Below are 25000 nucleotides of genomic sequence, written 5' to 3'. Positions count from 1 at the left end.
AATACAAATGATACCTGGCGCAACATAGTTGTTCTTAATGCTATTTGCTGATGATGTTGTTCTCTTGTCTGACACACCCATGGGATTACAAAATCAATTAAATGCCCTTAATAAAGAAACAGACAGACTACAACTAACAGTTAATCGCGATAAGACCAATATTATAGTTTTCCGCAATGGAGGTCATCTTACGACTCGGGAAAAAAGTGTAATCGAAATTATAAAATCGACTGACGAACAGCTTTTCTGGAAACTTTTCGACGCACAAATTGAACCAGCCTTGAACAATGGAGCGGAAATATGGTGACTCATGCCAAATAACCAAACGGAAAAGGTGTCCCATTACACTCATCAAACACTATAATGTGTAGCGAAACCTGCAGGTACCCATTGTATATTAGATCAATTGTAAAATGCACAAAATATTGGCTCAAACTAACAAGACTGCCAACATCACGATTGTGTAGAAAAGCATACGAGATGCTGCTACTGCAAGAGGAGAAGGGCAAATAGAAATGGGTATTCTACATCATTAAAACACTAACGGAACATGGATTTGGACTTGTTTGGATGTGTCAAGGAGTAAGGCACGAGAGCGGCTTTGTATCGGAATTTAAAGATAGACTTCTCGCATGTTACAAACAAAACTGACACGGAGGGATAGATAGACAGCAATGATAGGTATACATGGTTTTATTCATTTAAATCAATATTTCAAACAGAGAAGTATATTATTATTATTAAATAAATGGCATAAAAACTGCTTTGCGAAACTCAGATTGAGAGCACTTGGACTGAATGCCAACAGAAGATGGTTCGGTTCAGGCGTAGCAACATCTCCTTGCCCAATGTGTGGCGAAAGCCCAGAAGATGAAAATTATATTTCATATTTAACTGCAAAAGATAAATTTTAATACGAAAAAAAAACGGCACAATTTTCAATACAGCGCAGAGAAAAAAATTGTTCGGCATACTGATGACATAAAATGAAGATATGATACTTTCACTTGCAAAATATGTATCTGTGGCAATAAATATACGGAAAACGTCCATCATCGGTCCAAATACTCATTAAACAATTAAAAATTAGTATGTGTTCTATGAGGAAAAAAGCATAGACAAAAAAGGAGGGGCTACATTTGGATGGTCAATCTCGACATTGTAATTATTTGATGTGTTCGTATTGATATGATGGGTTTTGATGTTACATGCATAAATATTTTTTATATGATTCATATGCACTTTAGTATGTGTTTGTATTGATGTGTATCGATGTTGCATGTGTAAATATGTATTATATTATTTATCTGTACTTTGTTTTCTGTGCATTGTCCAAAGCTTGTAGACGAACGACTGAAAAAAAGGCAAATTACCCCCTGTCACATGTACTTTTAAGCTAATGACAAAGTGCCAAAGTGTCGCAAATCTCTTACTTGTTTATGTTGTTTCAATTTTGGTTTGTTTGTTTGTTTGTTTTTTGTTTGTTTTTTGTTATTGTTGTTGTTGTTTTTGATTTTGTTTGTTTGTTTGTTCTTTTTTTTGTTTGTTTCATTTTTGGTTGTTGTTTTGTTGTTGTTGTTGTTTTGTTTGTTTGTTTGTTTGTTTGTTTGTTTGCTTGTTTATTTCTTGTTGTTGTTGTTTTTGTTTTCCCCCCGTTTATGTCCCATTTCATCTATTTTATACCATTTTGTTCTGATGTGTACCTATTATGTCACCAGCGCTTTTCAGCTAATGACATTAAACATTTCAGTGTTCAGTGCTCTCTCTCTTTTTGTTTATTCATTAGTGTGTGTGTGTTTCTTTACTGGCAGGAAATAAAAAAAGAGATTGAGAAAAAAGAAAGAAGAAAAAACCCACGTGACTGACAAACTGATACAGAAAAAAAAAACATGTTAACAAACGTAAATGTATGAAGGAAGAAAGAAAGAAACAAACAAAGAAAAGAAAAAAAGAAAGAAAGAAAAAAGAGAGAAAGAATGAAGGAAAGAAAGAAAAAAGAATAGAAAGTAGGAAATAAAGAGATAAAGAAGGAAGGAAAGAAAGAAGGAAGAAAAAAAGAGGAAAAGAAAGAAGAAATTTAGGAAGAAAGAAATAAGGAAGTGCGGAAACGAAACACGTGATTGACAAATGAATAAAGAAACAAAAATTTGCAAAAATCGAAATATGAAAAAAGAAAGAAAGAAAGAAAGAGAGAAACAGGAGGAGGCGGGTAAACAAATTATCTAACATAGAGACCAGGAAATAGGATTCATGATTTATCGTTATTTGATCCTACTGGCAGAGATGTTTGCTCCTCAGACATTTATGTTTGAGGGGAGGTGTGTATGCTTGTGAGTGCCCACGCGCCTGCGAGCGCGCGCGCGCGCGCGTGTGTGTGTGTGGGTGTACATGTGTGTGTGTGTGTGTGTGTGTGTGTGTGTGTGTGTGTGTGTGTGTGAACGTGTGTGTGTGTGTATGTGTGTGTGTGTGCGCGCGCGATTACGTGTGTCTTGCTGCAAATTGTTTAGTTTCATGCAGATTTCTGAACCGGTTCCGAACGTTAAAAATTTGAAATGAAAAATAAAGAGAGAGAGAGAAAGAAAGAGAGAGAGAAATTCAGACTCTTACTCTCATTTTTTCGCCGTGCTCAGGGAATCTTTAAAGCCTACCGATAATACCGGCCGGGTTGATACTATAGCTGATTTCAAATTATGTATATTCGTATTGTCTCCGTGTAGATTCCTTTATTTTTCACGTGTTATTCTTTGTGCAGATTAGAGCGAGAAAGGAAGAAAAGGACACACAAAGAGAGAGAGTAAATATAAACACACACTCACAAGCAAGAAAGCTTGGACGCGCACGTATGCACGAACACACACACACACACACACACACACACACACACACACACACACACACGTACACACACACACACACACACACACACACACACACACACACACACACACACACACACACACACACACACAAACACAGAAAAGAGAGAGGGCTAGAGAGAGAGAGAAAGAGACAGACAGAGACGGGGAGAGACAGAGAGAAGACACATAGACAGACAGACAGAAAGAGACAGAGACAAACACACCGAGACAAGGAGAGAGAGAGAGAGAGAGAGAGAGAGAGAGAGAGAGAGAGAGAGAGAGAGAGAGAGAGAGAGAGAGAATAAAAATAGAGACATCAAGGACAGAGATAGATGAATCAATCAGTCGTGTTGTTGTTTTTACCCAGACTAGCAATTAGTGCAAACCACGAAACAGCTGGAACCTCAGTGTGTGGCTCTTCACCCCATTCAGATAGAAACTGACTCAACAACGTTCGACTCAAGCATTGTGTCGTCAAAACAAATATGACAGTTAAGGCTATAAATGCACACACACACACACACACACACACACACACACACACACACACACACACACACACACACACACACACACACATATATATATATATATATATATATATATAGATATATATATAGATATATATATAGATATATATATATATTGGTTTTTTGATTACGTAGATGATACTTGGTCTAGTTCGCTGTTTTGGGGCTACTGCGTTGTTCACATGCAATGATTTTGGAGATTTTTACATGTGGTTGATTTTTGTGTAGAGTGTTTCTTTTATGTTATAGTTCACTCGTGTAATGTGCCTTGAGTATTACTGTATTTCAATGAAAGGTTAAGTATAAATACTGTTATTAATATTCTTATGATATATATATAATATATATATATATATATATATATATATAGAGAGAGAGAGAGAGAGAGAGAGAGAGAGAGAGAGAGTCCACACATTGCTTTCACGCTTTTTCTTAGATCCATTATTTTTCTTCTGATTTCCTCACTGTTTACATCCCAACAAGACAACTACGTTCATCATCTAGACAGTCGCATTCTCCAAATTCCCTCGCATTCTCCAAATTCCATTTGTTTTTTGACTTAAGTCCTTCGGTCAAATCTCCTTCATATTCACCCCACCCCCACCCCCCACCCCCCCCGAACCCCCACGCCCGCCCAACTCCCCCCCAGCCCCTCCCCCACCCACCCACTCCGGCCTCCCCTCTATCCATTGGAATGCCTTTCTATATGAATTCCAGACACTCCCAGTCCATTTCCACCTTCAAAATCAATTCCAAGACTCATGTATTTAAAACCAAACTGACTTTGATTGATCTCCTCTGATACCCGCGACAGTGTGGGTGTCTGCTTGTTTCTGTTTGCAGTGTAAGGGGGCGGGAATATGAATGGTTCTGCTTTTCTAGGGGTGTTGCAGTTGGGTTTTTTTTAAATGCTTGGGTTTATGTGATGTACACGATTGGTTTTTGGGGTGTTTGGAATGGTTTTTGTTTGATGTTTTCATTGGCCATGGTGTTTTGTAAATGCTTTTGGGTTACTCTTTTGTCGTAATTCGACATGTTTGCTTCCTTAGTTGGACCAGCATTCTTGTTTTCATGGGTGATATATATATATATATATATATATATATATATATATATATATAGAGAGAGAGAGAGAGAGAGAGAGAGAGAGAGAGAGAGAGAGAGAGAGAGAGAGAGAGAGAGAGAGAGAGAGAGAGAGAGAGGAGATAGTTGGTGATAATGACGATGATGGTGATGATGATGATGATGATGATGATGATGATGATGATGATAATAAAACATTCGGCGAAATCATAGAACGTTCCAAATGACCAAGTCAAGACAAGACAAGACACGATAAGACAAGACAAGACAAGACAAGACAGGACGTGTTTATTCAAGAAACCCCGTAGGGGTGATGGGGAGAGACATGAAAATGTAACCTATTTCGTGTAACACACACTGGGTCTTGCAGCCCAGACCAAGCTACTGCTGATTCTTCTTCCCTTCCCTTTACCATCGATGGTCTGGTCTGGTCTGGTCTGACCTCCAATGAGTCTCTGGCCACTCACACCCACTCCTGCCCCCACCCCCCACCCCCCACCCCCCCACACCCGCTACGCCCTCCCCTCCCCCCCCCCCGCCCCCCCCCCCCCCCCCCCAAAAAAAAAAAACAAAAAAATCTATGCCTCTCTCCTCCTTTCTGACGCACGACACGGCACCAAAGCGAATCCGTTATCCCTCAACCAATCGAAGTTAGCAAACAGAATAACCTTTTCTTCCCCACCGCCCCACCCCTCCCCTCTCTGGCAGCCAAGTCTAAAATGAGTCTGAGGGAGTGTGTGTGTGTGTGTGCGGGGTGTGTGTGTGTGGGGGTGGGGGGGGGGGAGGAAGATCGACATTGTATGGTCGGAAAATCGACGAGTTTGTGGCAAAGGAACGATTTTTCTCTGCTTTTGTCTTCAGTTTTCAGTCCAGTTCTTTTAAGAAAGTCGATGGCTTCGTACTGGTTTCGTGACCACGTGTGGTCTAAGACATGGGTGATGTGTATGGATTTCTGGTAAAGTTTGTCCCTTTTCGTTCACACACACACACACACACACACACACACACACACACACACTAACACTCCGTCACGAGCGCACAAACTCGCGCACATGTGCGTACACACACACGCGTGCGCGCGTACATATGATTTTTATGCCCACACATGCACAAACACGCGCGCGCAAACACACACACATACACAAGCACACACGCATACACACATGCATACATACACACCCACCCACCCACACGCACACATACACATGATCACGCGCGCGCTCACACACACATTTGCTCTCTCTCTCTCTCTCTCTCTCTCTCTCTCTCTCTCTCTCTCTCTCTCACACACACACACACACACACACACACACACACACACACACGCATACGCACACACACACACACACACACACACACACACACACACACACACACACACACACACACACACACACACCCTATGACGACGTATATGTCTGTATGTCCCTGTCTCTGTCTCTTTCTGTCTGTATCTGACTGTGTCTCTGTCGCTGTCTATGTCCCCCTCTCTCAGTCTCCTTCCCTCTCTCTCTCTCTCTCTCTCTCTCTCTCTCTCTCTCTCTCTCTCTCTCCCTCTCTAACCAAATGGACATACAGCGACGTACGTACAGACAATTTTGCAAATTAGTTAATTGAACCGTTTACATATTTCATGTACACACGATCAGATTAGGCATTGACTTAATTTTTTTTTTTAATTAAAAAGAACCTTGAGTATGAAAAATTAATCAGTGAGTCAACAAACCAGTCAACCATTCCGTCATCAGTTCATCTCCCCAACCTCACTCTCTGTCTCTCTCTCTCTCTCTGTCTCTCTCTTGCTCTCTCTCTCTCTCTTTCTCCCTCCTCCCCCCTCTCTCTAGCTACAAGGTGAGACGCAATCCAAAAAAAAAATGTTGTGTTCTGTTATCAAGCATTCAAAAGGAGATTATCAACTCTCGACTTATGATGCAGAATTATTGTCACACTGTGTTATACCATAGGTAATCGATGTCTAAGCATTAATTAATCTTAACAGTTAATATTCTGTATTATTGTCAGACTTTGTTATACCATACGTAATTGATGTCTGTCTACTATTCATTTTTAACCACTTATATTCTGTATTATTGCCGCACCGTGTAATATTATAAAGAACGATTATTGTCTATGTCTTAATCAGTTTCAACACTTGATGGCTGTGCTGCATGTTTGTGTGCAGATTTCTTTTTGTTTCCTACCGTTTAAAACACACGATGGTCTTGAAATGTTATGTTCACGACCCCTTCTCTTTGGGAAAGCAGCCCGAATTCCACACAGAGAAATATGTTGTGACAAAAAGTAATACAATGCAAGACAACGCGATGCAATACAGTGCAATACAAAACAATACAACTCAATACAATGTAATGTAATGCAATACGTTATGATGCAATACAAGGAACTTATGCGATACAATGCAAAGGCTTTACACAACACAACACAACACAGTACAATACAATACGATACGGTACGACACAATACAATGACCCTGATGGTATAAATCCTGAATGTGGTTCTGGTTCTGGTTCGGATAAAAACTAGGTGCCTACGCCTTGGGCTCCATCGACCCGAGCCTGTACAAGATCGCCGACGAGGATGATGACTACGAGATCCCCAGGAACCACCTGGGCAGAGTCTGGTTTGCCGTGGAGTACGAACGGGAGACAGAGAAGCTGCTGGTGACCCTCATCAAGGCCAAAAACTTGCCCAGTCGGCATCTGGGCAGCGAGAATGGCTGCGACCCGTTCGTCAGGTCAGTCATTATTTCTTGATCTTCTTTTGTTGTGGTTGTTGTTGTGGTTGTTGTTGAGGTGGTGGTGGTGGTGGTGGTGGTGGTGGTGGCATGGCGGTGCTGATTGGTAGTGGTGGTGGTGGTGATCGTTATGTTGGGCGGGTGTGGTTCTTCCTCTTGTTGTTGCTGTTGTTGTTGTTGTTGTTGTTCTTCTTCTTCTTCTTCTTTTGCTGTTTTTTGTTGTTGTTGTCATTCTTGTTCTTCTTCTTCTTGTTATTCTTTTTCTTCTTGCTCTTCTTCTTCTTCTTCCCAAAATAGCCTCCCATTCCCTGCCTCCTCCTTGTCTTCAGTTTCTCCAGTTTTACAGTTATGGATGCGTGTGAATGACTGGTGAGAAAACGCTTTGATTTGTCTCTGCACAAGATTCAGCGCTATATATTATTATTATTATTATTGTTGTTGTTGTTGTTGTTGTTGTTGTTCATGATATTTTGTTTCATTAGATGGGTTGAATTGTAAAAAAAGGGCCTTTATTGTACCTGATCCTTTTCAAACATCTCCTTCAGAAACAAACACTTCTCAGATGTGACACGCTCTTCATACAGCCCAAACTTGTTTTTTGTGCAAAGAACCGTGAGGACTGAATGAACTGGAAGAGTCAGGTTTCTTTGATAAGTTCTTTTTCGTGTTTCTTTCCTCCTGGTCTTCGCTTTCGTCACCTTGTTTTTATTTTTTTATTTTTTTTATTTTTTATTTTTTAAACCATTCTTCAAATTATTGTTCTTGTTCTTTTTGTTCTTCATGTACTTGTTGTTGTTGTTGTTTGTTGTTGCTGTTGTTGTTGTTCTTCTTCTTCGTCGTCGTCGTCGTCCTCCTTCTTTTCCTCTCTCTGTGTCTCTATCTCTGTCTATCTATTTATCTGTCTCTCCCTCTCTCCCTCTCTCTCTCTCTCTCTCTCTTTCTCTCTCTCTCTCTCTCTCTTTCTTTCTCCCTCTCAGGCACACACACACACACACACACACACACACACACACACACACACACACACACACACACACACACACACACACACACACACACACACACACTGTCTATCTATTTGTCTGTCTGTCTCTCTCTCTCTTTCTCTCTCCCTCTCTCTCCACACACACACACACACACACACACACACACACACACACACACACACACACACACACACACACACACACACACACACAATCATACTTTTAGTCCTTTCTTTTGAGGAGAACGGTGAAGAGAGAAGCAAAGGATAGAGCAAAACAAAGAATTTGAAGTAGAGATAAGAAGAAGAACAACAACAAAAGATTATAAATTTTGCTCAGAGGCCAATGGAGCAGCCGTGGAGAGAGAAAGAAACAGAGAGAGAGAGAGAGAGGGGGGGGGTGGAGAGGGAGAGAAAGAGAGAGGGGTAGAGACAAGCTTTTCGATTTCAAAGTTTCAATATATATTTTTTTTAATCCCAAAACCCTACTTCGGCACATGACACACAACAAAGAAGAAAACAAGTTCATATCCTCGAGCCGTGCAATCACATGATGAAGAACAAAAATGAAATGAAATAAAATAAGATAAAATAGAATAAAATAAAGCAAGAAAAAAGGAAAGAAAAACGAAAAACAAAATTGAATGAGAAACGAAGAGACGAAAACGTCACAAAAAGTGTACAGTCGATGGCGTACTTAGTGACCGTAGCAACGGTGAGAATACCATTATATAGCTTAAATAAATTAATATTGTCACAAAGATTCAGATTCAGATCATTTATCCATCAATAGGCCTAGGCCCCTTATGAAGTGACAACATGAATAATATCAAACAAAATGAAAATATCTAACCGACCATATATAAGTACACATATTACATAAACGCTGTAATGAAGTACAGCATCTTAAGATGTTACGATATCCCGAAATTTAAATGACTGGTGTAAAAATAGTGCCAGCTTCCATATATCAGCATGTCTGTGGCTGACAATAATAAACTCAGTTTGAATAAACATGGCTGTCGATCGTACTTAGGTGGTATATATTTTTCTCTAATTCTACAAAGAGCTGAACAACGGAAAAACAAAATTTACCTCGTCTTCTTTGTCTTCTTTACATAGTTGGGAAATTAAATCATTGTCAGTAAAATCTCTGTATCTATAGTAATGTGTAGCTAAATCTGACACGCCTAACCTAAATATTTTTGTTACATACTTCAAATACATGTCCATGTTACATACCAAGTACTGTTTATTGTCACAGAGAGAGAGATAGAGAGACAAAGACAGAGATAGAGAAAGAGACAGACACACAGAAACAGAGACGGAAACAAAAGAGAGACAAGGACATAGAGACGGCGGGAAAAGAGAGAGAGGGGGTGGGGGCAGAAACACAGAGACACTGACACTGACACTGACACTAGTTTATTGAATAGGCCACAGCCCCTTTCAATGGGGGTTCACAGTCGACAGATACATTATTATTTACACGAGGGGGGAAAAAATAGGCTACATTTGTATATTATGGACTGCATTCAAGGTCTGGGATCTAAGCTTAAAGGCATAGAAAAGAAACTTCGCGAAAACAAAAATACTCTCTTCTGGAACTCTCACAAAATCCAGATTATGAATTTCGTAATTGACAATATTCTGTATGTGACCAAGCGCGCTATGCTTGCTCCAAAACTGCTCGGTACACGGCTACAAAAGTAGCGTCGCCGACAGGATAAAGATCCATCACAATATAGATCAAAATTATTCCCTTTTAAGGTTTCAGTTCTTTTATAAAAAAAAAAAAATGAATCCATCCCTAAACCACAGCCCTTTACCACCAAGTGTACCTTGTTACAACTTGGCGTTGTGAGCAAGGATGTGCTAAGTCTTTTAATCTCTTATAATAAATTAAAGCTCATAGCCAAGCGAATCTCTGTTATATACTTGGCACTGTGAGCTAGGATCGTACAGGGACAAGAGGTTGCATTAACAGTCATATAGGGATAGTCTAACATAGAAGAGAGAAGACAGTGCAGCAGGTATCAAGTCCACAAGTAGAAACGTCGCCCCGTCAAGATGGCTTCAACCGACTTCCTGCCCAAACTCCCGACGCTATCCGGTGAGGAAAGCAGCATAGAAGTCGATGACTTCGTCCAGGAGGCCAGACTGATACTTCAGCTACAGCCCTTGGATGACGCGACAGCCTCTCTCTGGCTGATCTCAGCCCTTGCCGGCAGAGCTCGCCAGCAGATCGTCAGGCTGCCAGCGACTGAAGTGGACACCCCAGCCAAGATCCTTGCAGTTCTTGAGGAGAACTGGGGAGATCAGCGAGATGCCACAGACCTTGCCACTGCGTTCTTCAACAGACAGCAGCAGCCCAAGGAGATGGTGACCGACTACGCATCCCATCTTCAGCACCTATGGACCAAGGTCAACAAGGCCGAAGATGAGGTGATGCAGGTGCCAGCAGCCATCCTCCGCGACGCCTTCGCCAGAGGCCTTCAGCCAGCTGCACTCAGACGCGATGTCAGGCGCTTCATCCGCGACCACCCTGACACCACCTTCGAAGCAGCGAAGAAAGAGGCCCTGCGATGGCTGCGGGAGGACGACCACACCTACAACACCTACCCAGGCGTTGACGACATGACTGTTGTCCGCCTGGAAGCCCAGCTGGCCACACTCACAGCTGAAAATGCAAGCCTGCGACGTCATCTGCAGTACCCCATGCCAGCACACCGCCCGCATCCTCCACAACCAGCGCTTCACCCACGCCGCTGTGCTGCTGACCGCATCCCAGCCCCTCCACACTGTGTCTGGTGTGAGAGGTCTGGGCACACAGAGGACCAGTGTCGCTACAAGGGATGCTACCTGAGGGTCAGGCAACTGAATGCAGACCACAAGCCTGCAGCTCCAGCCTACAAACAGTGTGTCACTGACACACACACTGGGCAACATGGACTGACACCAGCTACTCCAGCTCCAAATCGGCGACGCAGGAAACGCAGACGCAGACGGAGGCACCACAGCACCACACCTGACGCTGTGGTCCCACAGATGTCCCCACCTGTCGTCAGCCCCGCACTGCAGAGGTCCAGCCAGCAACCAATCTCTGTCACGCCAACTGATCTGTCCCCACTGCACCACCAGGACAAGGTGTCACACTCAGACACTGTTGCCGATAGTGACAGTGGTGTATGGCTGGTCAGGCCCAGGCCAAGACCCGGGACATCAACCCTGCAAGCTGCACCAGAACCGCCTCCACTACCACCAGATCCTGCACCAAGGCGATCCACACGACTGGCATCCAGGGCACCACTGACTGTGTGAGGAGACTGGTGATGATAAAAATATTTATAAGCCAGAACACTGACACTCCAAAAATGAACACTCAGGATGCCAGTACTCATGTTTGTTTTGTTTTTTTTAACTCTTGCTGAGCTGAAACAGTGCTATTATGTTATTTTTCTATCATTCCTGTTCATGCTGTAATTTTGTTTTCATTTCAGATATTTCTGCACAATTCATGTTTTATGTTTTTTTTTATTTTCTTCTTGTTTGACCTGTGATTTAGCTTGTCACTTGGTTTTAGCGATGCAAAGCATGACTATGAACATGCTACAATAATTCTTGTTATAATCTATGCTGTTATACATGTATGCTACTCTACATGCGCATCTGACAGTGATATGATATATAGACTGATAGGCACACAAATGAATGCTTTCAAACTTCATAGTGTATTTACCTAATTGGGACCCCTTCTCTATATCAAACTGTTCAAAGTTAGGATACATTGGACTAAGTTCAAACCCCATAACTTAACCTGGCTGATGCCACTTTGAATATAGAAGTAGGGTGTTGTTCCTAAGAATGTTGCAGTCATTTCACATTCGCTTAGCTATCAGTTATCAGCTAAATTATCTCCCTTTACCTGATCAATAATTCTTGTTTGATGCCCAGCTAAGTCTGCTCACAAGAGTTACTTTTAATTAACCATCGCGGACGATGGATTTCAAAAGATGGGGGGAGATGTGACCAAGCGCGCTATGCTTGCTCCAAAACTGCTCGGTACACGGCTACATGTCAATACTTAGATCTTAAGTCTTCATACTTAGGGCACTCGAAAGTGAAGTGAATTTCGGTTTCAAGTGAGTTACTACAAAATGGACAATTCAAGTTTTCTTGATTCCTTGAATAACGGCATTTGTGAACATTAATTTGTGATACTCCCATCCAAAACTGAGCAAGTGTGTTACGATATGTGTTCACAGAAACAGAGAGAGAGAGATACGGATACGGATATGGATGATTTATTCATTGTAGGCCATGGCCCCCTAATGAAGGGGTGTGCGAACAATGCATAATATACACAACATAAAGTGCGAAACATATGATAATCAAACCAAAAAGAAAAACTAAGCATTAATTTGCAGTAAAAGAACAGATTAGGAAGTAGCTATTTCTCTACACTTAAAAACCTTGTACAGGAACAGAGAGAGGGAGAGAGACAGAGAGAGAGACAGACAGACAGACAGATACAGAGACAGACAGAGAGAAGAGGTGGGGGTAGTGGTAATGGCATTTCGGAAAGTGGGGCAGAAGAGACAAGACAAGACAGGACAAGACAAGACAAGAGAGTCAAACATAGATCTGTGCGGATTTTTACGCACTATCCTTGCTCTTGAGGGGCCAAAGAAAAATAAAGGGGGGTGAGGGTGGAGCAGGGGCGGGGGAGGGGGTGGGTTGTGGGGTAGGGGGGGTGGGGAGGGAGATGGATGTGACGGGGGGGATGTGTGACGTGTGTGAAGAAAGGACAGGACAGATGGAGAGACAAACAGACGGACAGAAGACAGCAGACGGCAGTGGATCAATAAACTACTTTTTTTTTCTTTCATTTTTATTTTTATTTTATTTTATTTTCATTACAAAAAAAGAGAGAAAAAAACGATTAAATTAATTAAAAAAACCTGCCGTCAACCAAGAGGGCGCCTCAGATCTGCGAAGACCTCAAGCCAAAGAAAAGATTTGAAAAAAAGAAATTAAATAAGATAATGAAGAAAAACAAATTAAAAAGAAAACAAAAACCCAGACGCAGACAAAGAAACAAACAACAAGATTTTTTTTGCCATGTCCTTCCTGTGTGCGTAAACCCACCGAAGTAATGATATCACACTACTTCGATTCCGTCACTGTGTGTGTGTGTGTGTGTGTGTGTGTGTGTGTGTGTGTGTGTGTGTCTGTCTGTCTGTCTGTCTGTGTCTGTGTCTCTGTATGTCTTTGTGTGTGCCTGTGTGTCTGTGTGTGTCTGCGTGTGTGTGTGTGTGTGTGTGTGTGTGTGTGTGTGTGTGTGTGTCTGTGTCTCTCCCTCTCCGTTTTTGTCTCTGTCCCCTCCATCTCACCCTCTCTCTCGCTCTCTCTCTCTCTCTCTCTCTCACTCTCACTCTCTCTCCTCTCTCGCTCTCTCTCCTCTCTCGCTCTCTCTCTCTCTCACTCACTCTCTCTCACTCTCTCTCCTCTCTCGCTCTCTCTCTCTCTCACTCTCTCTCCTCTCTCGCTCTCTCTCTCTCTCTCGCTCTCTCTCTCCTCTCTCTCTCTCTCACTCTCTCCTCTCTCACTCTCTCTCCTCTCTCTCTCTCTTACTCTCTCTCCTCTCTCACTCTCTCTCTCTCACTCTCTCTCCTCTCTCACTCTCTCTCTCTCCTCTCTCACTCTCTCTCTCTCCTCTCTCACTCTCTCTCCTCTCTCTCTCTCTCACTCTCTCTCTCACTCTCTCTCCTCTCTCTCTCTCTCTCTCTCTCTCCTCTCTCTCTCTTTATCTCTGTTTTTGTCTGACCGTCTTTGTCTTCACTCCTTCTCTTTGTTTTTCCTTGCTTTCTGACAACCTTATCTGTCTGTCTACCTCTTTGCCTCTGTCTCTCTTCCTTATGCTCCCCCTCTCCCTGTCTCCCTCTCACAGTCTCTCTCTCTCTCTCTCTCTCTCTTTCTATCTCTCTCTCTCTCACTCACTCTTTCTCTCACTCGCTCGATCGTTCCATTCTCACTCTACCTCTTTCTTTCTTTCTTTCTCTGTATGTCTTTCTTTGATTATCTCTCTCTCTCGTACTTACTTATTATGTATGTATGTATATGTATGTATGTATGTATGTATGTACGTTTGCACGAACGTTTGTATGGATGGATGTATTGATGTACGTACTTATTATGTATGCATGTATCTACGTTTCTATGCACGTTTGTATGGATGGATGTATTGATGTATGTATGTATGCCTACATGTATGGAACCATGAATGCATGCATGCATACACGCATGCATGCATGTATGTGTGTATGTATGTAGGTAGGTAGGTAGGTAGGTATTCGCACGAGTGTGTGTGTTTTTGTCTGTGCGAGTGCGCACGCCCGCACGCACTTGGGTGGATAGCAACTTTCTCACTATCTGCATATATATATATATGTGTGTGTGTGTGTGTGTGTGTGTGTGTGTGTGTGTGTGTGTGTGTGTGTGTGTGTGTGATAGTCAGTCGTGTCCGACTATGACCATCAGAACAGCAGAGGAGGCAACTGCTGTTCCAACTGTTTGGCCTAGAATTTGATTATAGTGGAGAGTGTCTTGCCCAAGTACATCCCCACACTCTCTCGGCCAAGAGGGTTTTAGGACAGTCGTCGTTGGGGTGGTTGCCAAAGGTCAACTAGCCCACAAGGCTTCAGCACTAAGAGCCAGTGCAATTTTGCTTCCTAGTTTGAGAGTCATAGTCCTTCACAAAAGACTAAGCTGTAAATGGTTTCCCATTGACTGGAGAAACCATTGGTAATACAGCTCTCACTTTGCTGTTGGCCCAAATATAAACTTATGTCAATCGATATATATTGCTGTTGTTTTGTTGTTGTTGTTGTTGTCTTCATTTTCTTTCTAAAATTTGTATTTGTCGTTTTCTTTTTCTTTTTGTCGTTTTCTTTTTTATCACCACAAATTTCTCTGTGTGAAATTCGGGCTGCACTCCCCAGGGAAAGCGTGTCGCTACACAACAGCCCCACCCATTCTTATTTTGTATTTTTCCCTGCAATGCAGTTTTATTTGTTGTTGTTTTTTTTCCTATCGTGTTAACTCCAGCCCCACACCCCCGACCCCAAATCCCCCCCTCCCCCACATCCCCCTCCTCCCTTCCAACACCCCTCACGTGTCCACAAGCTCTCATGGTGACCAACTGGTTTTTCCATCATTTTCCTCCAGCGCTGCAGTGGTGTGGTGCCTGTGTTGAATTGAAATTGGCGTCTTCGGTGTCAACATGGTTCAAAGGGACTCTTGTTGGAAGGAAGTAGTGGTTGTCCCCTACCCCATGGGTGAAGTAGAAGGGGGTGGGGTGGGGGGCGGGAGGTGGAGAATGAGGGAGGCAGCGATGGCGGAAGGAGACGGGTCACGTGGTCTGCCGCTTTCCGCCTCGGCGATTATTGTCTTCTTCGGTAGGGGAGTGAGGGAGAGTGGGAGATGTGGGAGTTGGGGGGCTAGGGGGGGCGTAGGAGGGTGGGAGGGGGGAGGGGTTGAGGGTGTGTGGGAAGGATTTTTCGCTGGGGAGAGCGAAAAAGAAAGAGAGACAAAGAGATAGAGAAAAAAAAAAGAGAGACAGAGAGGTGGACAGACAGAGAGGTAGTCAGTCAAAGAGCAAGAAACACAGATAGAGAGAAAGAGTGACAGACAAAGACAGACAGTCAGACAGAAACAGGGAAAAAGAGAAATAAAGAAGAGAGAGGGGGGGAAGAGAGAGTGTGTGAGAGACAGAGACAGAAAAATAGAGGGGGAAAGACAAAATACCAACCGGGAGGTCATGAAGGTGGTGTAATTCCTGCAGATTCATGAAATCATTCAGAACCGGCGGAACAGAAATTCCCCGCACAGACTTTACCAATTAGTGGTAGTGCAGGGTTTCCTCTGGTGTGTGCGCTGATGGCGCCGGTCTGACGTACCTGACCTTGATAGCTCCTTGTCAGTCAAAGGTTTTGGTACCGGAGGGTTTTTACGGCGCGCGACAGAACCTGCGAGTCTGGATATGTGGCTGTGTATTGTGTATGTGTGTATTGTGTGGTTGGTGGGGGCGGGGGGGGGGGGGGGGGAGGGGGGGAGGGGGGGGGGGGGTTGAATGCCAGTGAAGGGACAAACAAATAAACAAATAAATAAACAAACAAACCAAGAAGTAATCAATAGATATACAGTTTCAGTTTCAAGGAGATGTCAAATTGTAGAGACTGATCCGTATTCCGTATTCGCTATTCCATAGCTGTTTAAAAAGGTGGGTGGGAGGGTGTGTGTGGGCGGGGTGGGGGAGGGAAGGGGTGGCACGACAGGGTAGTAAAAAGGGTGTAGGGGAGATATACGGGTGTTTTGTTTGTTTGTTGTTGTTTTTTTGTTTGTTAGTTTGTTTGTTGTTGTTGTTGTTTTTGGTGGGGTGATGCTGTGTTTATTTGTATCTATTTATTCATTTATTTATTTGTTTATGCTGGTATTGGTTTCGATTGGATTGGTTGATAGGTTGGTTGACTGGTCGGGTGACGTGACAGCTTGACCGGTTGATTTAGCTGGAATTGTGGGTGTTCAGTTTCAGACTTTTCCCAATTTGCCTCGCAGGAATAGGCTAATCCGTTCTTCATCATTTTCAAGTTTTCTTCTCCTTCTTCATCGTTATTTCTATTGTTGTTGTTATTGTTGTTGCTGTTTATCATCATCATCATCATCATCATCAATATCATCATTTTGATCATCATAATCATCATAACCATCATCACCATCATCATTTTCTTCTTCTCTTTCTTCTTCTTCTTCTTCGTCTCCCCTTCCTTTTCTTTTCCACGATTCATTTATTCATTATTCAGCGCCACTAGTGCAACCAATAATAATATGCCATCGTCATGAGCAGAAGGCGCAGATGCAATAACCGCTCTCCCAAGACCACATTACCACAATGAGAAGAATCAGAGAAATGTTCCTGATTTATCAAAAAGTGCCAAAAATGCCTGCCCTCGAAAAAAAAACCAATTCCAGTTGCATTGAGTACCAGAGTGGAGAAAGTGGTGACACAATGGGTACCAAACAGCACACTGTGGCATCAGAGGCAACGAGAAAGTGTACGTTCTGGCAAAAGACGGTGCACAGAAGGAGCAGGCCAACAAACTGGTGTCATACGATGAAATCAAGACAATCATCACGGCACAGCAAGGAATAAAGTGGCGCCTCCAGCACCCCAAATATAACCCAGAAGACAGATACCATTTGCTGGAACGACGGGAACAGGTCAAGATCTTCCGCCTGAGGATTGGACACAAACGCCTGCTGAGGGACCAATGACAACCGACCACATCCTTCAAGACTGTAGGACGCATGCAGCATCCAGGAGGAAGTACTGGCCAACACCGACAGCAGTGGAAGCCAAACTGTACGGCACCCTGGAGGAGCTGCGAGGGACGGCAGCCTTCATCGAGGACACCGGGCTGCTTATCTAATGGGAGGCGAACGAGGAAGAAGAAGAAGAAGAAGAAGTGGTCAGGCCGTTACTGCCTACGTCCCCAACGTTTGTGTGAAATAAGAACATAAAATGAAAGGTTTCTGTTTATTTGTTGTTGTTGTTTATTTCTTTTTTCTTCTTTTTCTTTCGTTCTTTCTTTCTTTCTTTCTTGTCTTTCTGTGCTCCCCTTTCTTTTATCAATAAGTAAATACGCAACAAAATATGAAGAAAAAAAAAGAAAAGAAAGGCACCATAAAAAATGAGAAAAATGAACAGGTTATGAAATGGTTCGAGATATTTGGATGTTCTCATGTAAACCCATAGCACAGTCAATTATCGGTAGGAGCCGGCCACGGGACGGAAAAAAAGGAGGTTCCGATGGGAATCGAACCCGCGTCCTTCCAGGCGTCAGCTTGCGATGCAAACCACTTCTCCCGTGCCGGTCTCACTCTGTGTCTCACTTTGTCCAGCTACAAACCCTTTTCAAGACGCTTTGACCCCCCCTCCCCCCCCCCCGCACCCCCCCCCCCACACACACACACACACGTGCGCGTCCACACCTACACACCTACACACACAAACGCACATACACAGGAACACACACACATACACACACACGCGCGCGCGCGCACACACACACGCACACAAACAAACAAACGCACACACACACCCAAACACAGACACAGACACACAGAGACACACACAAACACACACACACGCGCGCACGCACATCCAAACACACAAACAAACAAACACGCACACACACACCCAAACACAGAAACACACACACACACACACACACACATACACACGCGCGTGCACACCTACACACATACACACACAAACTCACATAAACAGGAACACATAAAACCAAACATACACACACACACACACACACACACACACACACACACACACACACACACACACACACACACACACATATAACCAAACACACACACACACACACACACACACACACACACACACACACACACACACACACACACACACACACACACACACACACACTCACTCAAACACACACACACACACACAAAACAAAAAAACAAACAACAACAAAAAACCACAAGAAAATAGGGCTGCACACCCATTCACAGACGTCATGTCGTCATAAAGCGCTCCGGGGTGGCTCCAGATAAATGATGTCTCTCTCTCCCTGTTCCTCCATTTCCCAGTGTGACGCCCGTCCTTCTTTTTTCCTTTTCTTTGTTTCTCTCTCTCTCTCTCTCTCTCTCTCTCTCTCTCTCTCTCTCTCTCTCTCAATCTCTGTGTGTGTGTGTGTGTGTGTGTGTGTGTGTGTGTGTGTGTGTGTGTGTGTGTGTGTGTGTGTGTGTGTGTGTGTTATGCGTCTCTTTCGTTGGATTTTGTCCTTCCATCCCCCCACCCCACAACCAACTTTTTTTTTCTTTTTTTTTTTCAGATAATTAATTTGATCTGTACTTTTCTCCACCAGATCACTATTTTGAACAAACATGACGTAGTGTTAGTTGTTTTTAAGATGTTTTGTTGTGTTTTTTTGGGGGGGTGCGAGGGGGGGGAGGTTGTTGTGTGTTGTTGTTGTTTTGTTTTGGGTGTTGTTTTGTTTGTTTGTTTGTTTGTTTTTTTGAGGGGCGTGGGGCTGGGGGTTCTGTGTTGTTGTTATTTGTCTGTTGTTATTTTGGGGTTGTTGTTGTTGTTGTGTGTGTGTTGTTTTCTTCTTTTTTTTTAACATTCTCCCTCTTCTTTTTCCATTGCAACATGTGCGTTCACACCATGTATGACCGTAGCTACCTCGCCATCTAGACAGCTATACTCTGTTTTCTGGGATGTACATGCTGGGTATGTTCTTGTTTCCCAAACCCACCAGACGCTGACATTGGTCACATGATTTTTGACGTGCGTATTTGTTTGATCTTCTGCGTGCGTATACACACGAAGGGGGGTTCAGGCACTTGCAGGTCTGCACATATGTTGACCTCAGGAAAAAAATCTCTGCCTTTTACCCACCAGTGGGGCCTGTTCAAGATAGCATCGTGCCTGCCGGTAAATATGTACCTGCGAGTTATCTGCCCGAGGCAAGGCAAACTGCCGGAAGGTAAGCAATCTCCAGTATTCATGAACACAAGAGTCTACCCATGTGTCTACAAACCAGAAGGCAATTTACCCTCACTTCCTGGCAAGGGTGACTGCCCACGAGGCAGAGGCAAATCCTTTTGCAGTATTGTGTTGTTGTTGTTGTTTTTTGGGGAAACAGGCGCGCTTTACGAATAGCACGTGTTTTGCGAACTCTCTCGACAGTGTCCTCTCTCCATACAAACGGCGAAAGAGACGACGTTAACAGCGTTTCACCCCAATTACCATCATCAAACTATTGCAAGAGGAAGGCTCTTATACTGAAGAGGTGAATGTTGACAAAGATACCACAATTCTGACGACGGAAGCTAAAGGTTGGGTCATTCAGACACCCACTGGACATCCGAGGGGTACGTGTAGAGGAAACGAGAGGACTGGCCGTACTGAGTGAGCTAAACTGTGGTTAGATGAGAAGTGCAACCGAGAGCATGCACAGACGGGAATCACCGGGATTTTTAGACGATTATAGACGATGGGTCAGCTGTTTGAGCGAACCGCGTGTGTCTTGAACACGAAGATAACTTATCCTCCACGTCAAACGGTACGCGCGGGTCCCTACTATGTCAAAGGTAACTTGTCTGAAGACAAAATGAATTTTATCTTGAACACGGACCGCCGGCCTCAGGTGCGTCGAAACCGAGGATTGAACCCAGGTAACTGGAGCGAGAACCCAGTGCTCTAACTTTTGACAACCGCACGCGTCAAATGAAGTTTACGTGTAACGAAAGACTTCTGAGAAAGGAGAAGAAGGGAGAGAGGGACGAAGGGAGGGGGGCGGGTGAAAAAAGAAAAGGAAGGAGGTCGAAGAAGGGTGCGAGAGAGGAAGGGTGGTGTGATTGGGGGCAGGGTGGAGATGTTGAGACGAGAGGTAGATGGTGCCTTGCAGACGAGACCTGTGCATTTTTTTTTAAACCGGAAACTACTTTCATTGTGACATCAAGCCAAAACTTTATACACTTTCTGTCTCTCTGTTTCTGTTTCTCTGTCGGTCTCTCTGTCTCTGTCTCTCTGTCTCTGTCTCTCTCTCTGTCTCTCTCTGTCTCTCTCTCTCTCTCTGTCTCTCTCTCTCTCTCTCTCTCTCTCTCTACCCCACTTCTCTGTGAAAATTTCCCTCTCTCTCTCTCTCTCTCTCTCTCTCTCTCTCTCTCTCTCTCTCTCTCTCTGTGTGTGTGTGTGTGTGTGTGTGTGTGTGTGTGTGTGTGTGTGTGACAGAAAGTTCCCTCTTATACTGACTGATGTATTATTCATAACAAAAAAAAAAAGTATAAGTGTATAAACATCTCTCTGTCTGGCTGGCTGTCTGCCTGTCTTTACTAGGCTGTCTGTTACATTGTGTGTTGATCTGAGTGTCCGATTGTCTCTGTGTGTTGTATGTCTGTGTGTATGTCTCACTGACAAACTTACTGACTCTGTGTGTGTGTGTTTGTGTGTGTGTGTGTGTGTCTGTCCGTCGGTCCACCCCGCCCCCCCCCCCCCCCCCCCCCCCCCCCCCCGCGCGCCCACTCCCTCTCTCTCTTTTCCTCTTTCACATGCGCTGCTTCGGGTTCAGTTGTTTTTTGTTTTGTTTTTTCAAGGAGGTGTCACTGCCTGCTGGACAAATCAATATTCTCCTTTACCATATATATGGGGCAGATGCCTGACCAGTAGCATAACCCAACGCGCGGGTGGGGTCTAGAGTGCATGCATGTTGCCGTAGGTTTTGTTTGTTTGTTTGTTTGTTTTTTTGTTTTATTTCGCTGTTTTCAGTGCGCAAAGTGCGCACTGCACACTGGATCTCGGTACAGCATTATCTTCTCATTCATCTCAGTTTGATTCTCCAGTCAAACTTGTGGGGGAAAAAAAAGGACGAAACCTGGAATCGAACCTCAAACCTTTACGGACACTGTACTGGCAGATAATTAATTGTCTTAACCATTCTGCCACCTTCCTCCTTTAAATCCTTCCATCTTGTGCAAGTGGACTGATATCACACACACACACACACACACACACACACACACACACACACACACACACACACACACACACACACACACACACACACACACACACACACACACACACACACACACACACACACATAGAAAGAAAGAAAGAAAGGTGAACACAGAAAACAACAAAAATAAGTAAGAGAGAACGAACAAAAGAATGAAATAAAAAAGACAAATAGAAATTTCAATTAAAAAAAAAGAAAAGAAAAAAAGGAAGGAAGACAGACATGAAAGAAAGATGTGAAAGAGAGATAAAAAAAAATAAATAAATAAAGACAAGACACCAACAACAAACAAAATGAAAGAAAGAAGGGAATAAAGGAAGGGTTGGGTTGGAACTAGCAGGGGACAGTAAAAGAAAGAAAAAAAAAAAGAAGGAAAAAAAAAACAGAAGGAAAAGAAGGGAGGTGAGGGACAGACAGATAGATAGACAGACAGACAGACAGACAGGCTTTGGAACCCAATTTCCCTGGCAGGAAAAGACAATCCGTCCCACGTCATGTTCCAGAGATCCACTTAGTCCACGGCATGTGTGTTCGCTTCGCGTTGAATAGTCGCAAGTGTTCAATGCTGAGCGAGTTTGGCGGGAGAAAAAGAAAACGGGGTGGGGGGGGGGGGGGGGGGGGTCGGTGGTGGGAGCTGAGGGGGTCGGGGGGGGGGGGGACGGGCAGTGGCGAGAGGGTGAGGGGAAGGAGGGGAAGTGTGTGGTTAGAGGACGAAAACGGGGATGGGGGCTTAGAAAGGGGGTGGGTTTCGTGGTGGTGGTGGTGGTGGTGGGGTGGGGAGGGCGGAGTGGAGGGATATGGGTGGGAGGGGGCGGGGGCAAGACAAAGCTGGAGGGACGGAGGGCGAAGGGGGGTGGGGGGTGGGGGGCGGGGATAGGGTAGGGTAAGAAGGGTGGTGGTGGTGGTGGTGGTACTGGAAAAGAGGAGTGGCGTGACAAGGTCACTAGTGGGGGAGGAAAAAAAGGGGGAAGGCGAGAAGTACGGTTTTCTTTTCTTTTTTTGTTTGTTTGTTGTTGTTTTTTTGGTGGGTTTTTTTTTTTTTTTTGTTTTTTTTTTTTTTTTTTGGGGGGGGGGTTCCTGCTGTGTTTTTTTTTTTTTTTAATTAAGTTTAATTGTTTATGTATTTATGTACTTAAAAAAAATATTTATCTATTTGTTTGTTGGTTTTTTTATGGTGGTATTGGTTCAATCGATTGGTTGATTGGCTGGCTGGTAGACTGGTTTTTTTGTTTTTTTTTTGATTTATTTATTATTTTATATATTTATTTATTCATTTATCTATTTGTTTGTTTGCTTATTCATACTGGTATTGGTTCAATCGATTGGTTGATTGGTTGGTAGGTTGATTGATTGGTCGGGTGACGTGACAGGGTGGCCGGTTGATTCAGCTGGACTTGTGGGTGTTCAGTGTCAAACTTTCACTTGTTCTTGTCCTTTGGTACCCAGTTTGCCTCGCAGGAATAGGCTGTTCGTCCTTCATCGTTTTCCAGTTTTTTTGTTGTTGTTTTTTTTTTGTTTTTTGTTTGTTTGTTGTTGTTTTGTTTGTTTTTTGTTGTTGTTTTTTCATCATCATTTTATGGTTGTTATTTTGTTGTTTACTTATTGTTGTTGCTGTTCATCATCATCGTCATTGTCTTTTTCTTCTTCCGCTCCCCCTCCTCCTCACACTTCTCCTTTTCATTGTTTATTTATTCATTATTCACTGTCATTAATGTAACCAATACTATGCCATCGTCGCGAGCAGAGGGCACAGCTGCAATAACCGCTCTCCCAAGACAGCATTATCACATTGAGAAGAATCAGAGACATATTCCCCATTAATTTTGTCAAACTCGATAATCACACATTTGCATTCTCTGTCTTAAATATTCATACAGAGATTAAATGGAAAAGATAAATTGCACACTAAGATAGTAAACAGGTTACAGAAACAAGAGGGGGGGAAAAATCAGAAAATACACTACAATGGTGTCAGTGAAAAAGGTATTTTTGGACACCGTTCTTTCTCTGTCTCTGGACCTTGCATTTGGAATGAACTTCCTCTTTCGCTTCGTCAGGTCTCCGCACTCTGCTCTTTCAAACCTGGCCTTAAAAACCCACCTTTTCACAAGACAGCCTCCCTCCCCTACCTCTTCCTTGTTTTCAGTTTCTTCGGTTTTAGATTTATGCATGCGTGTGAATGACGCTTAGATTTGTCTCTGCACAAGATTCAGCGCTATATAAAAACTATTATTATTATTATTATTATTATAAGTTCAACTCTTTGCAGGATATACCTGATGCCAGACGAAAGACGGTACCTACAGTCCAAGTTCCGCAAGAAAACCTGCAACCCCAAGTTTGAGGAAAGCTATGTATTTCAGGTGAGCAGCTTAATCAACTTTAAAGACGAATTTTCTGTTCCAACGCTGAGCGTAACGTTTGTATAATGCCCAGTTGTATTACATTGTTTTATATCTTGAAATGCCGTACACTGATATAATATAACATTGTTTTATATAAATAATTGATCCGTGCTGTATCGTATAATGTTGAGGTTACGCTAGCTACACGACATCTGATCCACATGCGCTACATCGCATCTGCTGTATCAAAGTAAAATTTAAACAGGTATGGGAGCAGATGCCTGATCTGGCCTAGGCATAAACCCAAAGTGCTAGTCAGGCCACGAGAGTCTGTCATAGGTTTCATAATACTGATGATAATGAAAATAATAATAATCATCATCGTCATCGTCATCATCATCATCTTAATCTTAATCATAAGCATTATAATGGACATTCATATAGCCTGTTTCTCTGGAAATACTGCTATAAACGCTGTACACTTCATCCCCCGCTCCCCTTTCAATACCCCCCCCCCCCCTTTCACTGAACAGTGGAAACCACTGCACCCACCCACCCATGACACCTCCCAGAATACGCATCCGTGCAACACACACACACTACAACACACACACACACACACACACACACACACACACACACACACACACACACACACACTCGAATGCATGAATACTTGCTAGCACCCCGCCACACAGAACTGGTCAACAGGTTTTCCTACAAACAATTAAGCATACATTTGAAAACCAGATCATACCAAGACCAGCACTAAACACAAAAAAGCCAAAAATTAACAACAACAACAAAAACAACAAATATATA

At 43.3% G+C, this 25000-nt stretch overlaps 1 protein-coding gene across 1 annotated transcript in view; it reads left to right on the top strand.

The window, feature by feature from the left end:
• LOC143289032 (synaptotagmin-15-like) overlaps positions 1–25000 on the top strand; it is a 258589-nt gene that overhangs the window by 192485 nt on the left and 41104 nt on the right. Inside the window, exons 3-4 of the mRNA XM_076597860.1 lie at positions 7016–7226; positions 24103–24196. Coding sequence (XP_076453975.1) covers positions 7016–7226; positions 24103–24196 — 305 coding nt within the window. The remainder of the gene's footprint in view (positions 1–7015; positions 7227–24102; positions 24197–25000) is intronic.

Source organism: Babylonia areolata, chromosome 1 (assembly GCF_041734735.1).
Source record: "Babylonia areolata isolate BAREFJ2019XMU chromosome 1, ASM4173473v1, whole genome shotgun sequence".
Taxonomy (NCBI): domain Eukaryota; kingdom Metazoa; phylum Mollusca; class Gastropoda; order Neogastropoda; family Buccinidae; genus Babylonia; species Babylonia areolata.
The sequence above is the reverse complement of the archived record's forward strand: the minus strand, read 5'-3'. Positions and strand labels throughout refer to the sequence as shown.